Source organism: Syngnathoides biaculeatus, chromosome 15 (genome assembly GCF_019802595.1).
Source record: "Syngnathoides biaculeatus isolate LvHL_M chromosome 15, ASM1980259v1, whole genome shotgun sequence".
In the NCBI taxonomy this organism is placed as follows: Eukaryota; Metazoa; Chordata; class Actinopteri; order Syngnathiformes; family Syngnathidae; genus Syngnathoides; species Syngnathoides biaculeatus.
In genome coordinates this window covers 631,437-652,998 of record NC_084654.1, presented here as the reverse complement: position 1 = coordinate 652,998, position 21,562 = coordinate 631,437, and the positions used below count along the sequence as shown (strand labels likewise).

The following is a 21,562-nucleotide window of genomic DNA, read 5'->3' as shown; positions in this document are numbered from 1 at the left end:
AGGTGGCTGGGGCATCTGATTCGGATGCCTCCTGACGTCTCCCTGGTGAGGTGTTCCGGGCACGTCCCACCGGAAAGAGAAAACGAGGACGACCCAGGACATGCTGGAGAGACTATATCTGTCGGCTAGCTTGGGAATGGCTCGGGATCCCTCCGGAATAGCTGGAAGAAGTAGGTGGGGAAAGGTAAGTCTGGGTATCCTTGCTGAAGCTACTTATCCCGCGACCCAACCCGCAAAAGCGTGGATAATGGATGGATGGATCCAATATGTACTCTATCTTGACAATGTGATGTTAAATCCTCTCTCATTTAATAGTGTTTTGAGAATATTTTTTATCAACAATTACGAATTTTCAGGGGCGCTGCCCTTTTCGCGAGTCACATGACCTACGTGGGCGTATGTGACATGTTACGTGCCATTCTAAATGCTCAATTACATGGGACACCATTATGTCCAGTGCTGATTTCACGGACTTATCCTCATCTGATGAATAGGAGTATCAGTTGATCGGGAAGACAGAGGAATACTTCCATACACATCCGTGAGTCAGTAAGGGTTTGACGATGCGCAGCCAATAAGCTCACGATATAAATCCACACATTGGTCGATGTCGTACTGGGATCAATCACGTGCCTTATATCAAAGCGTCTTCCTGCAATATGCCAATAAAAAGTGTAGTGCGAAGTCACGTGGGAATCCTGTAGACACAGAAAATGTAAGACATGCGCTCTGATTGCTAGCTAGCTTTAAACAACTTTTAATGTCCGTGGTCTGGAGATACTCCAAACAGTTTTAAGTTAATAAAAAGCAAAGAAATAATAATAAATAATAAATATAAAAATAAACAAACTTTTCATCCAAAAACTGTAAGACAAATTCACAAAAGTAATGAGGCCTGTAAATGTGAAAAAAGATCGTCCAAAAAGGTCTAAAATTGTAGTTGCAAAAATATTGTGACCTACTTCCTATCCATTTTAGGAAATGGCTTGTGCTGACTTTTCTGCATGTCTCAGGGTGCTAGATGTGCATAGGGCAGGGAACATTGTATTTTTAGATTTGTTGGGAGCACCACAGAGCCATTTTTCAAAATCACATAAAACAACATTAAACAATCAATGTTCTGCAAAGTTTAGTTTGAACCAGGTTATGTTCAGGCCCTCCAAATTGGGATAATTCATGGCGAAAAATATTTAAGAAGAAGAATTGTCACAATTACAATTGGACCCCTGCAGTATTCAGGCCAGACTAAAAATAAAGAAGAACAATTCTTACAACTAAAATAGGTCCCTTGTAGTGGTCACTCTTTGGACCCAAACTGGAGCTGCTAGCAGTTATTGAGGGCACCTTGGGGCACTGGCACATATTCAGATTCATACGCTACAAATGCACAACATACTTCAGATTTCTATTCAAATAAAATGTAGAAAACTATATATACTTTTATTTCCACTTTGCAATTATGTGCTTCTTTGTGCTGGTGTGTCACATAAAATGTTAACAACATACCATTTTTTTTTTTTTTTTATGAGAATGTAACAAAATGAGAGTTGTTAAAGGGGTATGAATACTTTTACAAGGCACTGTACCTACATGAATAACTTAAATAAGTTTTAGTGTGTGCCAAGTTTGCCAGTAAGCGCTGCAATGACTATGAATAAGTGTTGCTATCTTCTGGCCGGGACTCTGATCAAGTCTGTGACATTCTGAAAAGATATGGGCATTTGTAATAAAATGAAAACACCTTTAATTCTAATGGCAAAACAAAGTTTGTCATGTCACCATGGCTATAGCATTCAACTAAATAAAATAGCTTTTACTAACTTCATATATACCAAATTTTGATGAAACAAAGTAAGAAGTAGATCGGATTAAATCTGTAGGGTGCTGTTGAGTCATTTTTAGTATATGACTGCAAATCTCTTGAACAGAATAGACTATTTCAACAAACTTAATGTGTGTACAAAAGTCCATGAGTTTCTGTGCATGTTTAATGTCAAAAACAGCAAGTGACAAAACAAACAGGACAGTGGCAAAATAAACAGAAGTATCGATTTACAAGGCACTGTACAAGGAGCAATAACGTCAAGTATGTTTGATTTGTTTGCCAGTAGGTTCTGTTGACTACGAGGAATTAATTTTATTGCTCTCTTCTGGCCTGTTCTCTTTTGGGGTGTATGACATTTAGAAAAAATACAAGCACCTGCGATCAAGTTACAACAACTCTTGTAAGAGCCAAAACAAAGTTCTCACAGTGCCATGGAAACAGCGTTAGGCAAAAACAAAAGCTTTTGATAGCTTTTAATGTCCGACATCTTTATGCTGCATTCAAATCTGATGCATTTTGGGTGTTTCCCGCACCTTGATTACATAAAAAGTCAATGGAGTTTGCGTGAAAAGACACAAATCCATGCTGGGCATTGCAAGGGGGTAGGCTTCACCCATTCACTCAAAGATGGGAGAGTTCAACTCCAAGCCTGTGTTGCGACAGACAATCAGCATTGAGAATGGACTCTGTCACACACATCATCCAGTACAGGTGTTGAATAGAGGAAACTGGAGAAGGTGATTGTTGCAATCTGTGGGCACCTTGATCTTTATGACATAATATTACCAGTACCAGGTCTGAGAAAGAAAACAGCAGATTGTGATGGATGGAAGTTGGCACACCTGGTAAATGTATTTTTTTTTCCATTTAAACGTTTACAGCTGTCGAAATGTAAACCAAGCAACCATTAGCATTAGCCAAAGGTTTAGCAGAACCACTGGCCAGCTGACATTATTCGATGTTGAGCTTTTTCTATGTGAGGGAAAATGTTATTGTTTAGTGACATTAAGGCATGTAAACATTTTTCTATAAATTGAGCATTAAAGGAGTTGGCAAAAGGTCTCCAATTAAATTGAACATGGTTAATTTCACTGCAATTCCTTGGCAACCCAGCTAGTCTCCAAGAGACACAAGCAGACATTTTTTTTCAACCAGTTGAGACTCGAGTTACCATAAGGTTGCCATTGAGTCTCCAGGCCAGAAACATCTTTTAATATTAATAAAATAAAATAAAATTAGAGAATAAGATAGAAAATACCTCAGGTCCAGGTACTCTGACGCCACTTTCACTGTCTCCTTCTGAGAAAGACCCCGACTCGTCACTTGAGTTTCCACCACTGGCACCAAATCCTTGCTCTGTTTTGATCTTAGCACAACTCTGAGAAAAGACAATTTCTCGACTGTGGAGCTCCCGTGGCTCTTCTCTCTTTCCTGGGAACTGAGATAGTCCATGGATGCAGCTAGCGTGTGGGGACAGGGACAAGTCAAACTGATGGATGTTGGAAGGTGGGCTGCCAATTCCTCCATCTTCTGCATATGAAAATGAAGAATCAAACTTGTGAGTCTGATTTTGGGGCTCAGAAGAGACAAGGGAATAAGTTGGTGTCTTGACAGGAGCACGGCATTTGGGAATAAGACATGACCTGTCAGAAGAAATATCAGTCGGCATTAAGCCTGAGACCTTTTCACTAAACTTTTCATCACTACAGTTGTCTATGATTTGTGGCTGATCACCTACTGCTGAAGAGAAAATTACACTACGTCTGTCTAGCTCCAGTTCTCGTTTGGATGATGAGGCTTTAAGCATTGGCCTGTCAGTGTTGGTCATGGGTGCTGGTACATTGGCACTGCTAGTTTTAAGATTCATCATTGCTTCCCTTTTGTCTTTCTGTCTGTGTTTGACTACTTCTCTATAATGGTTGAGGGATAGTCTGTTAGAGAGGAGTTGCTCTATGGTCGTGCTTGGCATGTCGCTAAGATCCAGCCCTCCTCTTTGGAGGTATGAGTGCAAGCAGGATGAAGGAGACCCCCTGCTCGGAGAATGCTCAATTGCTACAGGAACCCCATCTACCTCTAATTCCATTTCCAGCACCTCTTCCATAAACAATTCTGGGTTGCATCCATGCTGATCTCTTTCTTCTTCAAAGTCAGGTTCCTCTTTGAATCTGAAGGGGCTAAGAATTGTTTGAGCAACATCATTGCAGTCTGTGAGCTGTGAGCTCTCCGGGCTGGCGGAGGCTTGGTTGGCTAAGATATCATCATCATCATCGTCATCGTCATCACCACCATCATGAGTTTCACTGTTGTGCTGATACTGATAATTCCCGTATTTAGGACATTCAGGAACATCAGTAGGAAATGGATTTGTGGTCACCTTATTGCTAGTATGCTGCCTGTCTGTAAAATTGTCTGTAACTGTTGTCTCAGAAAAGATCTTATTGGCTGTATCAGCATCATATTCCACCTTGTCATTACTCGTCAGTTGGGTGTCATTCTGTAGCTGGGCTTGAAGAAACCGGAAACAGGAATCCTCTAAATTGTGAACACCCAGGAAGTCAGCACACAGGATTACCTCATGGATGTTCTCTTGGTTTAAAATAAGCTTGGCGGTGTAGGCAAACTGGAGAAGTGGGGCAAAGCCTTTTGCAGTAACCTGGAGGAAAAGCAGTTGCAGTAGCTGTGACATCGATTATGTGGACACAGTCAGATTATTCTTAGTTATTTTAACAAGAATTAAACATTTTCAGATCAAATAACATCAGCACCAAAACAAAATTCAAATGGTTTAATACAAGTCAAAATTAAACAAATAGGTTTTAATCATATATAGTTTCAAGAAAAATTGTGTGAACTCAGTCATCAGAAAATGTAATCATCTAAATTACAACAAGAGACAGTTTTCTTATACTAACACACAAACTATACTGTACGTTTTCAGGTTTTTAATTGAACACTATGTACAGTGAAGAAAATAAGTATTTGAACACCCTGCTATATTGCAAGGACTCCCACTGAGAAAACATGGAGGGGTCTGAAATTTTCATTTTAGGTGCATGTCCACTGTGAAAGAGATAATCTAAAAAGAAAAATCGAGAAATCACAATGTATGACTTTTTAACGATTTATTTGTGTGATACAGCTGCAAAAAGGTATTTGAACACCTAAGAAAACCATTGTTAATATTTGGTACAGTAGCCTTTGTTTGCAATTGCAGAGGTTAAACGTTTCCTGTAGTTGTTCACCAGGTTTGCACACACTGCTGGACGGATTTTGGCCCACTCCTCCACACAGATCTTCTTTAGATCAAACAGGTTTCTGGGCTGTCACTGAGAAACAGAGTTTCAGCTCCCTCCAAAAATTTTCTATTGAGTTTAGGTCTAGAGACTGGCTAGGCCACGCCAGAACCTTGATATGCTTCTTACGGAGCCACTCCTTGGTTTTACTGACTGTGTGCTTCGGGTCATTGTCATGTTGAAAGACCCAGCCACGACCCATGTTCAATGCTCTGACTGAGGGAAAGAGGTTGTTCCCCAAAACCTCACACTACATGGCCATGGTCATCCTCTCCTACATACATAATACAATGCAGTCGTCATGTCCCATGAGCAGAAAAACACCCCCAAAGCATCATGCTACCACCCCCATGGTTCACAGTAGGGATGGTGTTGTTGGGATGGAACTCATCATTCGTCTTCCTCCAAACCCGGTTAGTGGCATTATGACCAAATATTATATATTATATGTACTCGTTCATGACGTTTAAGTGTTTTACCAACAGTCACCTTGGAAACGGTGGTCCCAGCTCTTTTCAGGTCATTGACCAAGTCCTGTTGTGTAGTCCTGGGCTAATTCCTCACCTTTCTAAGGATCATTGAGACCCCACGAGGAGATATCTTGCATGGGGCTCTTTGGCAATTTCTCCATAGCCCTTTCCTTGTGGAGTTGTACAATTTTTCGAATCTCGGCCCGCCTGTTTGGAATTTGCATGTTCTCTTGTGCTTGCGTGGGTTTTTACCGGGCACTTCGGTTTCCTCTTCCATCCCAAAGACATGGATTAATTGAAGACTCTAAATTGCCCCTTGGTGTGATTTTGAGAGCAACTGTTGTTTTTCTCTATGTTCCCTGGAATTAGCTGACAACCAGTTCAGGGTGTACCCTGCCTCCTGCCCAATGACAGCTGGGATCAGCTCCAGCACAAGTTAAATTTCACAAACCACACTCAAACATGAATACGACCTTACTGAATGAATTATGATCCAAGTATCCGAAATGCTTGATTTCAATGATTGCTGCCAAGGGTGGCATATCCCGTTATTAGGTTCAGGGGGCAAGTACTTTTACATTACACTTTTACATTTGTTTGTGTCTTAGTAAATTGAATTGTCATTTAAAAACTGCTCTTTGTAATTACTTGGGTTGTATCTGAGTGATGTTAAAATTGGTTTGATGATTTGAAACAGAAATCAGGAAGGGAGGGGATTACTTGTTCGCGGCACTGTACGTATGAGTCCTGCTCAACCACCCAAAGAATTAAGGACATTGGAGCTGCCGGGGCTCTGGATGTCCTAAACCATTTTTGGATCCAAATGAGCTTGTTGTCCTCCAAACAAAAATGAAGAGAAAAAGTTTTAATTACTTGAAAATTGGACAATTTAATATTGTGTACTGTATTTGAAACAATCTTGTTTTTGTAATAAGTGGTATTGGTAATTGATCTCCCTAAATTCCATTGGTAAGGTCTGAATCCTTACTTTCGTGTTGAAGTCCAGGTTAAAGTCCAGGTAAAAAAGTCTAGGTAAAAGTCCTGAATTAAAGTCCCCTGGTTGGAGGTCAGGGGCTCGGGGTTCAGGTTCCCAGGTTCGAGGGGCTATGGGTTTATGTGTACTGGTTAGGGTCCGACATTCAGCGGTGAGAGTCCCTGACAATATTCAAAAAAAGAGAAGCGCTTTTAATGGGTATTGGAAATTGGAAAAAGGAAGAGCAAAAAAAAAAGGGGAAAAAAAGGAATTACTGGTAGACATGTCAATTGGGTTAGTTGAGGAAGCACAAAAAAAAGTTAAGAATTTAGAAGAAATTGCCAAATATATAGTAATAGGTAATAGATAAATAACAAATAGGTAGTTACTGTTGGGTTTAGATGCAAATAGGGAGATTTTCTTTCCGACGAAAATGGCAAGTTACTGATAACTCTGTATCTCTTGTGGACTAAACTCTTCGAGTTGACCAAGGCTAGGAAGTCAGGTTATGGTCGTGAGTTGGGTTCCACAGAGCCCTCCACATGTCAATCATCCAATGATAAAGTTCAAGAAGAGTGCAATCTGGAAGAAGACCAACAATGCTACCGAATCCTGCGACCCACAGCACAGTCCTCCACATGCAGCACTTCTGCAGTCCTCATCCCTCTTCTCATAGAGGCTGGCACAGTGTCATAACAAAAGCAGCCGCCTCCCCCATACAACACGGGCCCGAGCGGGATGTGATCAATGACGGGATCATAGAGAGCAGGCATTGCTTGGTAGTGGAGGCCAGAAACTCGTTATGAGAGGGAACAAGGAGTGTGAAGAAGATGCTTCCTTTGTGAAAGAAGGGACAATGAATAGACTTTGGATCAGCGAATGTCCAAAGAAACAAAAGGGCAAGGCTTTTGCACTCATTTTGGCTATTGATGGTGGGGGACCCATTTCGTCTGACTTCTGGGTGATTCCTCGCAGCCCCACAGACAGTGTGGTGTACATGTATTAAACGTTGCTGTTTCTTTTAGTTACTTTTCTGCAATGAAGACGCCCTTGGCACTGAAAGCGCTGCTTTACTGAGGCAAGTGATTTAATTTACAGTCACCACCAGATATTCATATATAGTGTTCCATTGTTTAATACAGGTTTTATGTTCCAAAAAATATCCCCAAAATCAGTGTCGTAGAAGTACATTTTTTTTCATTCATTTCATGTTTTTTCTTTTACAGGATTTTATTTTTCATTTCTTACGTTTTAAGGCTGTGAAACGCCTAACCACACACTTTATAAACTGTTCTCAAGACACACATTAACAATTTCTCATATTTCTCTTTTTTTAAAAACTCTCAAATTTAAAACCTTTGTATATCCATCCATCCATTTTCTGAGCCGCTTATCCTCTCAAGGGTCATGGGAGTGTTGGAGCAAATCCCATCGGCCAGGAGGCCGGGTTCACCTGAACCTGTTGGCAGGCAATTGCAGGGCACATGGAAACAGACAACAGTTGCATTACAGCCACCTCATCTGGCTTTTCCAGGGGGATCCCGAGGCATTCCCAGGCGAGCTGAGTGACATCTCTCCAGTGTGTCCTGGGTTGTCCCCACGTTCTTTTTGTGGGAGGACGTGCCTAGAATACCTCACCAGGGAGGCACCCGGAGACATCCGTGTCAAATGCTCCGGCCACCTCATCTGGCTCCTCTAAATGTGAAGGAGCAGCGGCTCGACTCTGAGGCCCTCCCGGATGGCCGAGCTGACTCTATCTCTAAGGGAGAACTCGGACAGCTCGTGACCATAGGTGTGAGAAAGAACATTGCTAACCGGTAAATTGAGAGCTTTAACTTGTTCACCTTAGCTTGTTCTTTATCACAATGGACTGATACAAAGCCCACATCACCGCAGACATTGCCCCAATCCCCCTGTTGATCTCCCGCTACATTCTTCCCTCACTTGTGAACAAGACCCCAAAATACGTGAACTCCTGCACTTGGGGCAGGATCTCATCCCTGACAATGCAGACCAAACTCTGACACCGGTCGTCCAGGGATCGAACAGAGTTCAACCCTTCTCATGAAGACTGATACCAGAACTGAAGCCGTGTGTGTCGACCTCACACACCAGCTCGGGCTTCTTCCCTGGCAGAGTCGTGACATTCCACAACCAGAGACCCAGCTTCTTTACCCAGGAAACAAATGGGGGCGGTCCCTGCCTTTGGCCACTGCCCAGCTCACACAGCACGCGACACTGATGGCCCCTCCAACGCATGGTGAGTCCTTGGGAAAGGAGACCCATCTTACCCTTTCAGGCTGTGCCTGGCTAAGCCCAATGGGCACAGGCCCGGCTATCAGGCGCGCCCCTTCGAGCACCACCTCCAGGCTTGGCTTCAGAGGAGGGCCCTGGTGACCCACATCCGGGTAAGGGAAATCTAGATCCAATATTTGTATGTGTCATATGGGCTTATGGAGTCATACTTTGTTACCTCACCAAGGACCTTTCTTTCGTGGGTGACCTTACCAGGGCCATCAAGCTCCAGATAACTTAGCTCCCAGGATCACTGGGACATATAATCCCCTCCACCATGTGAAGGTGAGGCCCAAGGAGGGGGGGGTTTCTTATTTTTTAATAAAAATTTATTACAGCTGAGTATAAGGTTTGAAACAATTTAATTTAGGGCTAAAATGGAATCATTAAAAAATAATTAATTTGAGGTAGGATTTTTGATTCAACATATAAAAACTTACATGATTGAAGGTCTAAGTGCAAATGTGAATCAGTTGCCATGCTGATGTCTGATATTCTTTGTTCAAGTCTGGTGAGACTGTTGATGGTCTGAAAACATTTTTTTACGATTTTTGTTTTCAAGACAAGATTTCAGCAACAACACCGATTAATTTAAAAAAAAATAAATTCATTCCCTTCATTTTATGTTATTTTTCTACCCTAGCAATGCTCCAAGCCAGGTGACACAATGCTAGCATTAGTCTCTGGATGCTTCATTATTAACTGCGTCTTCTTTTCTGTCTTATTTTTCAAAATGACTAACTTGTGACTGCAAAGTTTAGTCGATTTTGGAAATTCCAGGTTGATGTTAACGTGGCATGAGCTGAAGTGAAGAGTCGAAGCAGTGAAATGGGTGACACAAAAGGCAGAACAGCTGTCCATCGCACTAAAAAAAAAAAAAAGCACACCTGCTCTGGTTAAAACGTCTTGTGTTCAGCCTCATATTTTCGTTGAACTCTAGATTTTTCCCTTCCATTTTGAGAGCAAAATTGACAAATTATTTTCTCGAAAGATCACGATCTGACTGGGAAACCTAGAGCTATTTTCATTCAATGTTAACCTTTCTTGCTATGGTTACCTGACTGTGGTTGGGAGACGCAGGGGAGATGTCTTCTCTGGGGCAGAGGTTATCCTTCTCGGGGCTAACTCCCTTCTCTCATTGCACAGCTGAGCTTGTGAGATATCGACTAAGTTCTGCACAAATGTTATGAAGTGAACATGGTATGATGTGTCAATTTCCTACAAATAACTGTGTGTGTTTGTGTGTGTGCGCGCATATGTGTGTGTGTGTGTATAAATGCAGGCATAGCAGACCATACGCATGAGGAAGCTGAGTCTCTGGGTGCCCCGAGGCAGGCTCTTCTTTCTCTGGGGTTGAGGTCACCGAAGTGGTTAAAAAGCTCCTTGGTAGTAGAGCCCCGGGAGTGGATGAGATTCGCCCGGAGTTCCTAAACGCTCTTGATGTGTGGGGCTATCCTGATTGACACACCTCTGCAGCATCGCGTGGACATCTGGGATAGTGCCTCTGGCAGACTGGGGTGGTGGCCCCCCTTTTTAAGAAAGGTGACCGCAGGGCGTTTTTCAACTATAGGGGGATCACACTCCTCAACCTCCCAGCTAAGGTCTATTCAGGGGTACTGGAGAGGAGGTTCCGTTGGGAAGTCGAATTTCGCATTCAGGAGGAGCAATGTTGTTTTCGTCCTAGCTGTGGAACAGTGGACCAGCACTACACCATTGTCAGGATCATCAAGGGTGCAAGTTCAGTTCGCCCAACCAGTCAACATGTGTTTTGTTAACTTGGAGAAGATCTTAGACCGTGTCAGTCGGGGCATTTGACTGTGTCCTGTTAGGGAGTCCTGTTGGGGGTTCTTCAGGAGTATGGGGTACCGATACGAGCTGTTCAGTCCATGGACGACTGTTATCAGAGTTTGGTCTGCATTAAGTCGGACTCGTTTCCAGTAAGAGTTGGACTCCGCCAAGGTTGGCCTTTGTCACTGATTTTTTTCATAACTTTTATGGACAGAATCTCTAGGTGAAGCCGAGGCATAGAGTCTGTCCGGTTTGTTGGCTTCAGCATTGCATCTCTGCTCTTTACAGATGATGTGGTTCTGTTGGCTTCATCAAGCCGTAATCTCAAACTCTCACTGGAGCAGTTCGCATTCGAGTATGAAGCAGCTAGGATGAGAATCAGCACCTCCAAATCTGAGCCCATGGTCCTCAGTCAGAAAAGAGTGGCGTATTTCTCCGGGTCGGGGATGAGATTCTTCCCAAAGTGGAGGAATTCAAGTATCGTGGGGTCTTGTTCACGAGTGAAGGAAGAATGGAGCGGGATGTCGACAGACGGATCGGTGCAGTGTCTGCAGTGATGCAGACTTTGTATCGGTCAGTTGTGGTGAAGAGGGAGTTAAGTCGAAAGTCTAAGCTCTCAATTCACCTGTGAATCTATTTTCCACCCTCACCTGTGAGCATGAGCTGTGGGTCGTGACCGAAAGAACAAAATCCCAGATACAAGCGGCCGAAATGAGTTTCCTCCGCAGGGTGTCCAGGCTCTTCCTTAGAGATAGGGTGAAAAGCTCGGTCATCCAGAGGGGCTCAGTTTCGAAAGCGTATAAAAGTCTGGACGCATACAAATACTTTGTTGCTGGATCTGTTCTCAATCAGGAATGAATCCCACATCGTGATGAAACCACTCTGATTTTTTTCAATACAAATACCAATAGTTAAATAAATGAACTCTGGTTTTATACACACTTGCATTCATTAACAATGATTGGGAAGAACATTTAGGACAGGGAGTCATCTCCTCCGTACACGGAAGGGTATTGCGGCCACACCTTAACCTCCATAAACCTCTCTGTGACAGACATTTTTTTAAAAATACGCATTTTTCTCAAATGAGTCAACTTGGCATTATAAATACTCTTGGTTATTTGTTATGGAGAAGAATAATTCCTACCAGAAATGAAGTGATCACTAAAGAGGCGCGTGTATTTGGTTGGGCACCATCTATAACGTTTAATTGCTGAAATTCATTCATCTTTTCTGCTCTTTTCAGATGGTATTCTATCGAATGATCTCTTTGAAGATCTGTCTCATCTGTTGTGACAACCAACAGCCCATCAAGTCTCAGGCATTGTGATTATTCAATGTCTCCCACAATGCCGAGCAGCTCTGTTTGACCAGCAATATGGCGTCGTGTAAACGGTGTGGTCACATGCAGGACCTCTATCCACTCTTCAGAAAAGCATACAGGAGGGAGGCCTAAATGCTCCAAACTTAAACTTTTAGGATGTTTTCAATGAAAAAAAAGAAAAAAAAGGCAGCCGGAATGGACCCATCAGTTTTTTCACCACACAACATGATTTTGACTTATATGGCTTTCTGTAACTACTGTCATGAAAATGCTCTCAAGGGATTTGTTTTGGAGAAGAAGTAGGAAGTGCTATTATTCGCAGACGCCCACTCAGGCGGGCTTGTATGTTTCTACCAGTTTTACCTGCGGGAAGGTAGCTTTTTGTTCCTTCGTGTTGCCAAAATGCCGGCTCATTGTATTGCTGGATATTACTGGAACACTCGGAAGGATGGATTTATTCTTCGTACTTTTCCAAAAGACCCGTTTTGTCGTGAAAAATTGATTGCACAGGTACAAAGGAGGAGAGCTTCGTGGGTTCCAAATGACAGGTAGGTGTGTATAGAGCTACTAAAAAAATAACAGTTGGGGGGAGGGGGTTGTAATCCTCTCAGAACATAACAAAAAATCCATGTACAGTACATAAGTCAGGGTGTTAAATGTGTCAATGTGCGTGTCGGCGCGCCGCTTCCGCCGATTATGGCTTCAACAGGGGTGGATCATAGTGGCGCCGAGCGCCCAGTTAGAAACGATCCGCATATCATCTAAATATGGCTGGAAACGACGGGATAATATTACCCCGGTCACTTCATTCGATTGTGAGATGTTCTCTTCATCGAAAAGAACTTCCGTGGCAGAAGGGGCATTGGAAAAAAAAAAATCTGAAAATCTCTGTTGTTCCTCTCCCGTAGCAGGTGCCACTACATGTTTTTAATGGCGAATGTCCCAGTGTGACATAAGCTGATGACGTTGTAGGCAATATGGCTACCATTTGGATGTCGAGTGAGACTTCAGGAAATTTGCTCATGGATGATACGCTCTCTGCTCATATTTATTTTTTCGTACAGATATTGAAGTGAATAATGTTATATGTACTTTTCATTACAATATCTATTTTAGAATGTTTATAGGCATGACAGTGGACCTTTAAAAACTATTATTTAACCAAAAAATTACAAAATCCTCTCAAATGGTTGTATCACAATTAAGAGTACAATTCTTGGCTAGAATTGAAACAAACAAGACTGCAGACAGACTAATATTAAACTCCAAAAACTCCCATTTATTTCCAGTAGTCTTAAACACCTTAAATATTTTAAGGATTACCAGATTTTTCAGACTATAAATGGCAGTTTATTTGGTAGTTCGGCTAGGGGTGCGAGTTATACTCCAGAGCAATTTATATGTGAAATTATTAACACATTATCATATCAATCCAGCCATCCATTTTCTGAGCCGCTGTTCCATTATTTTGACACTGAAAACCGCAAGAGGGTCCTCTAGGCGTGTGTATATGTTCTTGGTACTTCTGTACCGCTGACAATTCTTCATTTCGACATTAGCGGTAATATATAAAAACAACTAAGAAGGACTGAACAAAAAAGGCATTCAAGAGAAAAATCATCTTCTGCAGATTCCAAGCTACAAGTAGTGAAATATGCAGCTGCAGTATGCGTCCGGATAGCTTCTGGAGAGCACAAAAATCTCTGCTTGTGATGTCTAGCATGCGAGTGCACATCAAACCACAGTTTAAAAATAAATTAAATGTGTTCAATTCCATACCTGCCATCATCGCTGGAGGCTTAACCAAAATACTCCAACCATTTCATATCTCCATGAATCAGAGCTTTAAGGCAGTCTTACGTAACCTGTGGGAGCAGTGGAAAACGGATGGAAAGCACAGCTTCACGGCAACAGGCTGAATGCGTAATGCAACTTTCTGGGAAGTCATTGGATGGGTTGACAAAGTATAGGCTTAAGCGACAACCAGAACCACCCTGTCGGGATTCAGAAAGCCTGGAATAAGGTAGTTGGAACTGCAACTGAGGATGAGTCTGACAAAGTGATGTAGAAGAGGAAGCGGCGCGTCGTCTCCCTCTGGAGTTTGCGGAGTTGTTTAGAAGTGACAACGAGGATGAATATTTGATTTGATTTATTTATTTGGAGTGACACTGATGGTTTCGTAAGATTGTTAGCATGTTCTTTATGCTATAGTTATCTAAAGAACTGACTGTATTTGTTGTTTATGCGTCATGCAATGTTCGCAATACTCTACACCTATTCAGCCTGTTCTCTCTTCTCTATTTATTTGAAATTGTTTCAAGATGAAATGGAATCAAAAATGTGACATACTCCAGTCCAACTTATATATGTTTTTAATGGCTGAATGCAGCCCTATGGGGGCACAAAACAGTGCAATCTGTAGGCCGGTCCCAAGCCCGGATAAATGCAGAGGGTTGCGTCAGGAAGGGCATCCGGTGTAAAAACTGTGCCAAACAAATGATGAGCATTCATCTAAAGAATCCCATACCGGATCAGTCGTGGCCGGGGTTAACAACGCCCGCCCCCCGGCACTGCTAACCTGCAGGGCGTCGGTGGAAATTCAGCTACTGTGGGTCGAAGACAAAGAAGAGGAGGAAACCGGATCCATCGTCAGAAGAAAACGAGGAATGCAGAGAGCCTACAACTGAGTGTAGGGACTTTGAATGTTGGGACTATGACAGGAAAAGCTCAGGAGTTGGTTGACAAGATGATTAGGAGAAAGGCTGATATTCTGTGCATCCAAGAGAGCAGGTGGAAAGGTAGGCTAGAAGTTTAGGAGCAGGGTTTAAATTATTCTACCCACCTAAATTATTCTATGGGAAGAGAAATGGAGTAGGGGTTATCTTAAAGGAAGAGCTGGCTAAGAATGTCTTGGAGGTGAAAAGAGTATCAGATCGAGTAATGAGACTAAAATTTGAAATTGAGGGTGTTATGTATAATGTGGTTAGCGGATATGCCCCACAGGTAAGATGTGACCTAGAGTTGAAAGAGAAATTCTGGAAGGAACTAGATGAAGTAGTTCTGAGCATCCCAGACAGCGAGAGAGTTGTGATTGGTGCAGATTGTAATGGACATATTGGTAAAGGAAACAGGGGCGATGAAGAAGTGATGGGTAAGTACAGCACCCAGGAAAGGAACTTTGAGGGATAGACGGTGGTGGACTTTGCAAAAAGGATGGAGATGGCAGTGGTGAACACTTATTTCCAGATGAGACAGGAACATAGAGTGACCTACAAGAGCAGAGGTAGAAGCACGCAGGTGGATTATATTTTGTGCAGACGATGTAATCTGAAGGAGGTTAGTGACTGTAATGTAGTGGTAGGGGAGAGTGTAGCCCGACAGCATAGGATGGTAGTGTGTAGGAAGACTCAGGTGGTGGGTAGGAAGATTAAGAAGACAAAGGTAGAGGAGAGAACCATGTGGTGGAAGCTGAGAAAGGGAGAATGTTGTGCGGCCTTTCGGAAAAGGGTTAAGACAGGCTCGCGATGGACAGCAGAAGCTCTCAGACGACTGGACAACGACACCTAAGGTAATCAGAGAGACAGGAAGGAGAGTGAGTACTTGGTGTGTCTTTTGGTAGGAAAGGGGAGAAGGAGACTTGGTGGTGGAACCTAAAATACAGGGAGTCATACAAGGAAAGAGATTAGCGAAGAAGAAGTGGGATACTGAGAGGACTGAGGGGAGGCGAAAGGAGTACATCGAGATGCGACTTAGGGCAAAGGTAGAGGTGGCAAAGGCTAAACAAGAGGCATATGAAGACATGTACACCAGGTTGGACACGAAAGAAGGAGAAAAGGATCTCTACAGGTTGGCCAGACAGAGGGATAGAGATGGGAAGGATGTGCAGCAGGTAAGGGTGATTAAGGATAGAGATGGAAATGTGTTGATTGGTGCCAGTAGTGTGCTAAATAGATGGAAAGAATACTTTGAGAAGTTAATGAATTAAGAAAATGAGAGAGAAGGGAGAGTTGAAGAGGCAAGTGTGAAGGACCAGGAAGTGGCAATGATTACTCAGGGGGAAGTCAGAAAGGCACTACAGAGGATGAAAAATGGAAAGGCAGTTAGTCCTGATGACATACCGGTAGAGGTATGGAAGCAATTTGGAGAGATGGCTGTGGAGTTTTTTGACGAACTTGTTCAACAGAATACGAGCGGGCGAAAATATGCCTGAAGAATGGAGGAAAACTGTTCTAGTTCCCATTTTTGAGAACAAAGGGGATGTTCAGAGCTGTGGGAACTATAGAGGAATAAAGTTGATGAGCCACACAATGAAGTTATGGGAAAGAATAGTGGAGGCTAGACTCAGGACAGAAGTAAGTATCTGCAAGCAACAGTATGGTTTCATGCCTAGAAAGAGTACCACAGATGCATTATTTGCCTTGAGGATGGTCGTGGAAAAGTACAGAGAAGGTCAGAAGGAGCTACATTGTGTCTTTGTGGATCTAGAGAAAGCCTATGACAGAGTACCAAGAGAGGAACTGTGGTACTGCATGCGTAAGTCTGGTGTGGCAGAGAAGTATGTTAGAATTGTACAGGACATGTATGATGGCAGCAGAACAATGGTGAGGTGTGCCTTAGGTGTGACAGAGGAATTTAAGGTGGAGGTGGGACTGCATCAGGGATCAGCTCTGAGCCCCTTCCTGTTTGCAGTGGTAATGGATAAACTGACAGATGAGGTTAGACTGGAATCCCCTTGGACCATGATGTTCACAGATGACCCTAACCCTAACCCTTGTGATATGCAGTGAAAGCAGGGAGCATGCAGAGGAAGGCCAGAAGGAGCTAGATTGTGCCTTTGTGGATCTCGAGAAAGCCTATGACAGAGTACCAAGAGAGGAACTGTACTACACGTGTAAATCTGGTGTGGTGGAGAAATATGTTAGAATCGTACAGGACATGTATGAGGGCTGCAGAAAAGTGAGGTGTGTCGTAGGAGTGACAGAAGAATTTAAGGTGGAGGTGGGACTGCATTAGGGATCAGCTCTGAGCACCCTCCTCTTTGCTTGGACTATGATGTTCGCAGATGATATTATAATATGCAATGAAAGCAGGGAGCAGGTGGAGGAACAATTTGAAAGATGGAGACATGCACTGGAAAGGAGAGGAATGAAGATTAGCCTTAGTCAAACAGAATATATGTGCGTGAATGAGAAAGGTGGAGGGGGAAGAGTGAGGCTACAGGGAGAAGAGATAGAGAGGGTGGACAACTTCAAATATTTCGGGTCAACAATCTAGAGCAATGGTGAATGTGGTAAGGAAGTGAAGAAACAGCTCCAAGCAGGTTGGAACAGCTGGCGAAAGGTGTCTGGTGTGTTATGTGACAGAAGAGTGTCTGCTAGGATAAAGGGCAAAGTTTACAAAACAGTGGTGAGGCCGGCCATGATGTACGGATTAGAGACAGTGGCACTGAAGAAACAACAGGAATCTGAACTGGAGGTGGCAGAAATGAAGATGTTGAGGTTCTCGCTCGGAGTGACCAGGTTGGATAGGATTAGAAATGAGCTCATTAGAGGGACAGCCAAAGCTGGATGTTTTGGAGACAAGATTCGAGAGAGCAGACTTCGATGGTTTGGACATGTTCAGAGGCGAGAGAGTGAGTATATTGGTAGAAGGATGCTGAGGATGGAGCTCCCAGGCAAAAGAGCGAGAGGAAGACCAAAGAGAAGGTTTATGGATGTGGTGAGGGAAGACATGAGGGCAGTTGGGGTTAGAGAGGAAGATGCAGAAGATAGGCTAAGATGGCAAAAGATGACACGCTGTGGCGACCCTTAACAGGACAAGCCGAAAGGAAAAGAAGAAGATTCTCCATTTAATGGCTGGTGCAACTTGAATTCAGGATCGATTTATACTCATGAAAATACAGTAAGAAGCTTTAAGAATCCAATAATCGCATCAACCTTAAAAGCTTGGTGAGCAAGTCCAGAATCTCCAGCATCTCAATTAGATCCCAGGATGTGTTCCCAATCAGTCATAATCCAGATATTAAAATAATTAATAAAAAAAAATAAAAATTAATAATATAGGCTTCACTTTTGCTGCTTCCGTGCTTCGCGAGGTTTTTTTTTTTCCCCACCACCCACCCCAAAAAAAAAGAAAAAGAAAAAAATTTTGAAAAATACAGCCATATTGGCATATTTTGGGTAGATGTATTGACGCATGCCACGTGATTGGTCCTCGGCGCGACACCGACCAATGAGAGCATGTGTGGATTTATTTCAAGAGCTGATTGGTTGTCCATCATCAAAGCCTCAACCAACAACATCTGCTACACCCTTTACTTTGTCCTTCCTTTCCGCAATTTTCGATGCAGTTCACTGTCTGCGCAATAACCTTTTGTGTTCACAATGCCGCTGAAGTGCTGTACTAATGCAAAAGCTTCCTCCGAAGCGCCCAAGAGGAAGAACAAGAAAAGAGGAAGATGACGACGATCAGTGAGAAAGTAAAACTTTTTACTATGATCAAAGACAGCACAAGTTATGCTTTTGTGGCGCGCCATTATGGCGTGAATCACAATAACACCGAAGCGCTGTTCTGATGTGAAAACTTCCTCTGAAGCGCCCAAGAGAAAGAGGAAGACAAAGATGGTGATCAGTGAAAATGTTAAACTTTTGGTTATGATCAAAGATGGCAGAAGTTGCGCTTTTGTGGCGCACGATTATGGTGTGAATAAATCCACTGTGAGTTACATAAAGAATGATGTGGTAAACATTTGTAAAATTGCTTCAATAACTTGTAATAAGGAAGCGAAACATGTAGTGATGCCACGAAATAAGAGGATTCTTCGAATGTAAGCTGTGTTAGCTTTGTAGAAAGCGGATTGCAGAAAAACAGCGTGGAGACAATGAATTAGAGGCTGAAGAAAGTGCTGACGAACCTCAAGGTGCAAGGAGCAATTCAACCCCTCGAGGACGAGGCTTTTCAGCAAGCAAAGGTTGATTTGAAAAATTTCAAAAGCATTACGGCCTCAGAATTGAGCCTCTAGATTGTGTGGCTTTCTCTGCCGACAACGATGCTGCTCGTCGTGATGTCAAGGAAGAATTTGCACAAGACACTGACAACGATATGGTACGAGCTGTCGAGTTTCGGAATTGTGTTGACACGGCTATGTCCTTGTACAGGGGAATTTTGAACCAGAAGGAAAAAGAAAGACAACAACTCCCCATTACCATTTTTTTCCAAAAGATAAAAACCTCAGTTACACTGTCAGCACCTCCAGCAGAAGAATCTCCAAGTGAGGAATGTTAATTACATGTGTACTACAATAAAAAGGTTATTGTGCAACACAAGCTTTTAATAAATAAGATTTAACTAGACACTTGTATTGTTGAAAATATCCTGCTTCCAGCAGAAGAATCTCTGAGTGATAAATGGTAACTATACAGTGATATAATATTGTGTTTTACAATTTATATTCATCTTTTTTCTCATTTATAAGACCGTATACATTATATTTAAAAGGTTTTATAATTAAAGATTCAACTAAATACCTCTTTTTGTCTCAAATATGCAAAGTACAAATACTGTTTACAATGTAAACAGTTTGGCTCTGGGGCCGGATCCATACTTTCTGTTCTCAGGTGGGCTGGATCAGTAAAAAAATGTCAACTGCAAATATTTAGCTTTGTTTTTCAGTCCTATGCTTTATCATTCAGCCTACCCTACACATTATAATCACGGATGACAAAGGATCTTTTCTAAGTACAACACATTTATTCATAAACAATGGGAAAAAAATGATTTTCATGTTTGGCGGTGAATGTGTTCACAACTGGTTTATTTTAAAAGTTGAGTGAATGCAGTTTTACACCAGAACCAACTCACCACACAAAACAAACTGAAGAGGGAGCTATCAAAAATATTTTTGCCTTAATTGTAAAATAAATATAATAAAAACTGTAGCAGTGTATGGGCAATACGATTAAACTAGATCAGATCAAATTACTACACTTGGCCAACTGAAGCTGTGAATATACTGCACAATATCAATTGTCTTTAATGTGAAAATCTAATTAAACTGAGTGCAAACAAATTTCGTGTCATCACACTTTTTTTCTCTCTCTCACTGCACTCCTCCAGTCTACTTGCTGGTGCTAGCTCATGAAACTTGGAATATTTTTGCCTTCACAAGTGCATCGATATTAGGTGTGAAATCCTAATTAGTACCAAATTTAACAATGCCATTCGAGTGTTTATTTGTTCACCTTGAGCTTTGTTTTATTATTGTTCATAAAGATAAGTAGTCCCAAACATGGATAGAACCTTTTCAGCCATTGCTGTTAATTTGGGGTAACCTGCCACGAGATACTGATAAAGTGTATCCCACGGACCCAAATTAATCCTTCATATTGGAATCGCACTTCAAGTCAATAAGATCGAGTTGAATGTCAGACGACATATCGGAAGGGTTCACTATAAATGGTGAGCGAAAAAAGCCAAAATTGTTCTCAAGATCACTGAATACCTGAAACCTATGCTCAAACTCTCGCAGCAAATCTGTTACGTTGTCTTTATATTTATCCAAATCATTATTGGAACGGTCCAGTGCCTTGGTACGCACCTCTGTGAGATGAGAAATGATCTGGTGTCACCGTTGGATAGCTGCGACTGCCACAGTGGCAGTTCCATCTTGAACCCACTTATGTTATTGTAATATTGAGAGACAACTTTGTTACAACCCTGTAATGTAGTGTGGCGCTGAACACTGCAACTAGCTGATGACATACCAAGCGGCTTTGAATTTACTTCTATGAATAAATACTTCTCAGTCCATTTTTCCTGGAAAACTATGCACTCAGTGTTCACTTTTCAGTGCCATTTTGGGAAGGTTGTCTTGACCAATAACTTAGTAGTGGTGAATGGTGAAGCAAGATTGCCGGTTTATTTTTACTTGAACACATCACTTTGCAAATGTTTATTTCCTGTGACTAACTCATGTCAGTACCAGACATGAGCACTTTTACACATTTAGTGTCCTCTAGCGGCCGTAGGGAGCGTTTGTTTTGTATTTATTTTTTAAAATAACAACTTTTGAAAGAAATGAGCTAGAGACTTCTTTTTGTGACATACTCGGAAATTTATGCCGGGCCAAATTAAATCATCCAATGAGCCGGATCCGGCCCATGCGCCAGATGTTTGGCATGGCTGGTTTATATATTTTAAACGTTCTAGTACTCACATAAACATATATGCCCCACTTCTTCACGGTTTTTCCACTTTTCTCAGGCAGTTCTGATCCAACTCACTGCCAAAAAGGTTTGATTACTCGGATCATTTAAGTAACTGGTAACAACATGGAAATGACCACCTACAACAACTACTTAAAAATAATTTTTTTGGGTACGTGATGAACTGTTCCAAGAATAAATTAAATTAAATAAATTAAAAGCAGAAAAAAAAAGAATACCAATACCTAAACTTTAGAGCACTCTAGAATTTCTGGAATTTGTCAAGCAAACAGTGAAGCTTCTCCAACAAAGTAAAAAAAATCTTTCAAGAGTTGATATCTATTTTATCTACTGAATCAATACACATACCAATCACCAAATGGGAAGAAGA

General features: G+C 42.1%; 1 protein-coding gene across 7 annotated transcripts in view; it reads right to left on the bottom strand.

The window, feature by feature from the left end:
- Positions 1-21,562, bottom strand: part of LOC133513069 (transcription regulator protein BACH2-like) — a 170,939-nt gene that overhangs the window by 96,262 nt on the left and 53,115 nt on the right. For all 7 annotated transcript variants that reach the window (XR_009798385.1, XM_061843400.1, XM_061843396.1 and 4 more), the window contains exon 3: positions 3,084-4,478. Coding sequence is in view for 6 of the 7 variants with exons in the window: in XM_061843400.1 (XP_061699384.1) it covers positions 3,084-4,478 (1,395 nt within the window). In the remaining variant the exon portion in view is untranslated. The remainder of the gene's footprint in view (positions 1-3,083; positions 4,479-21,562) is intronic.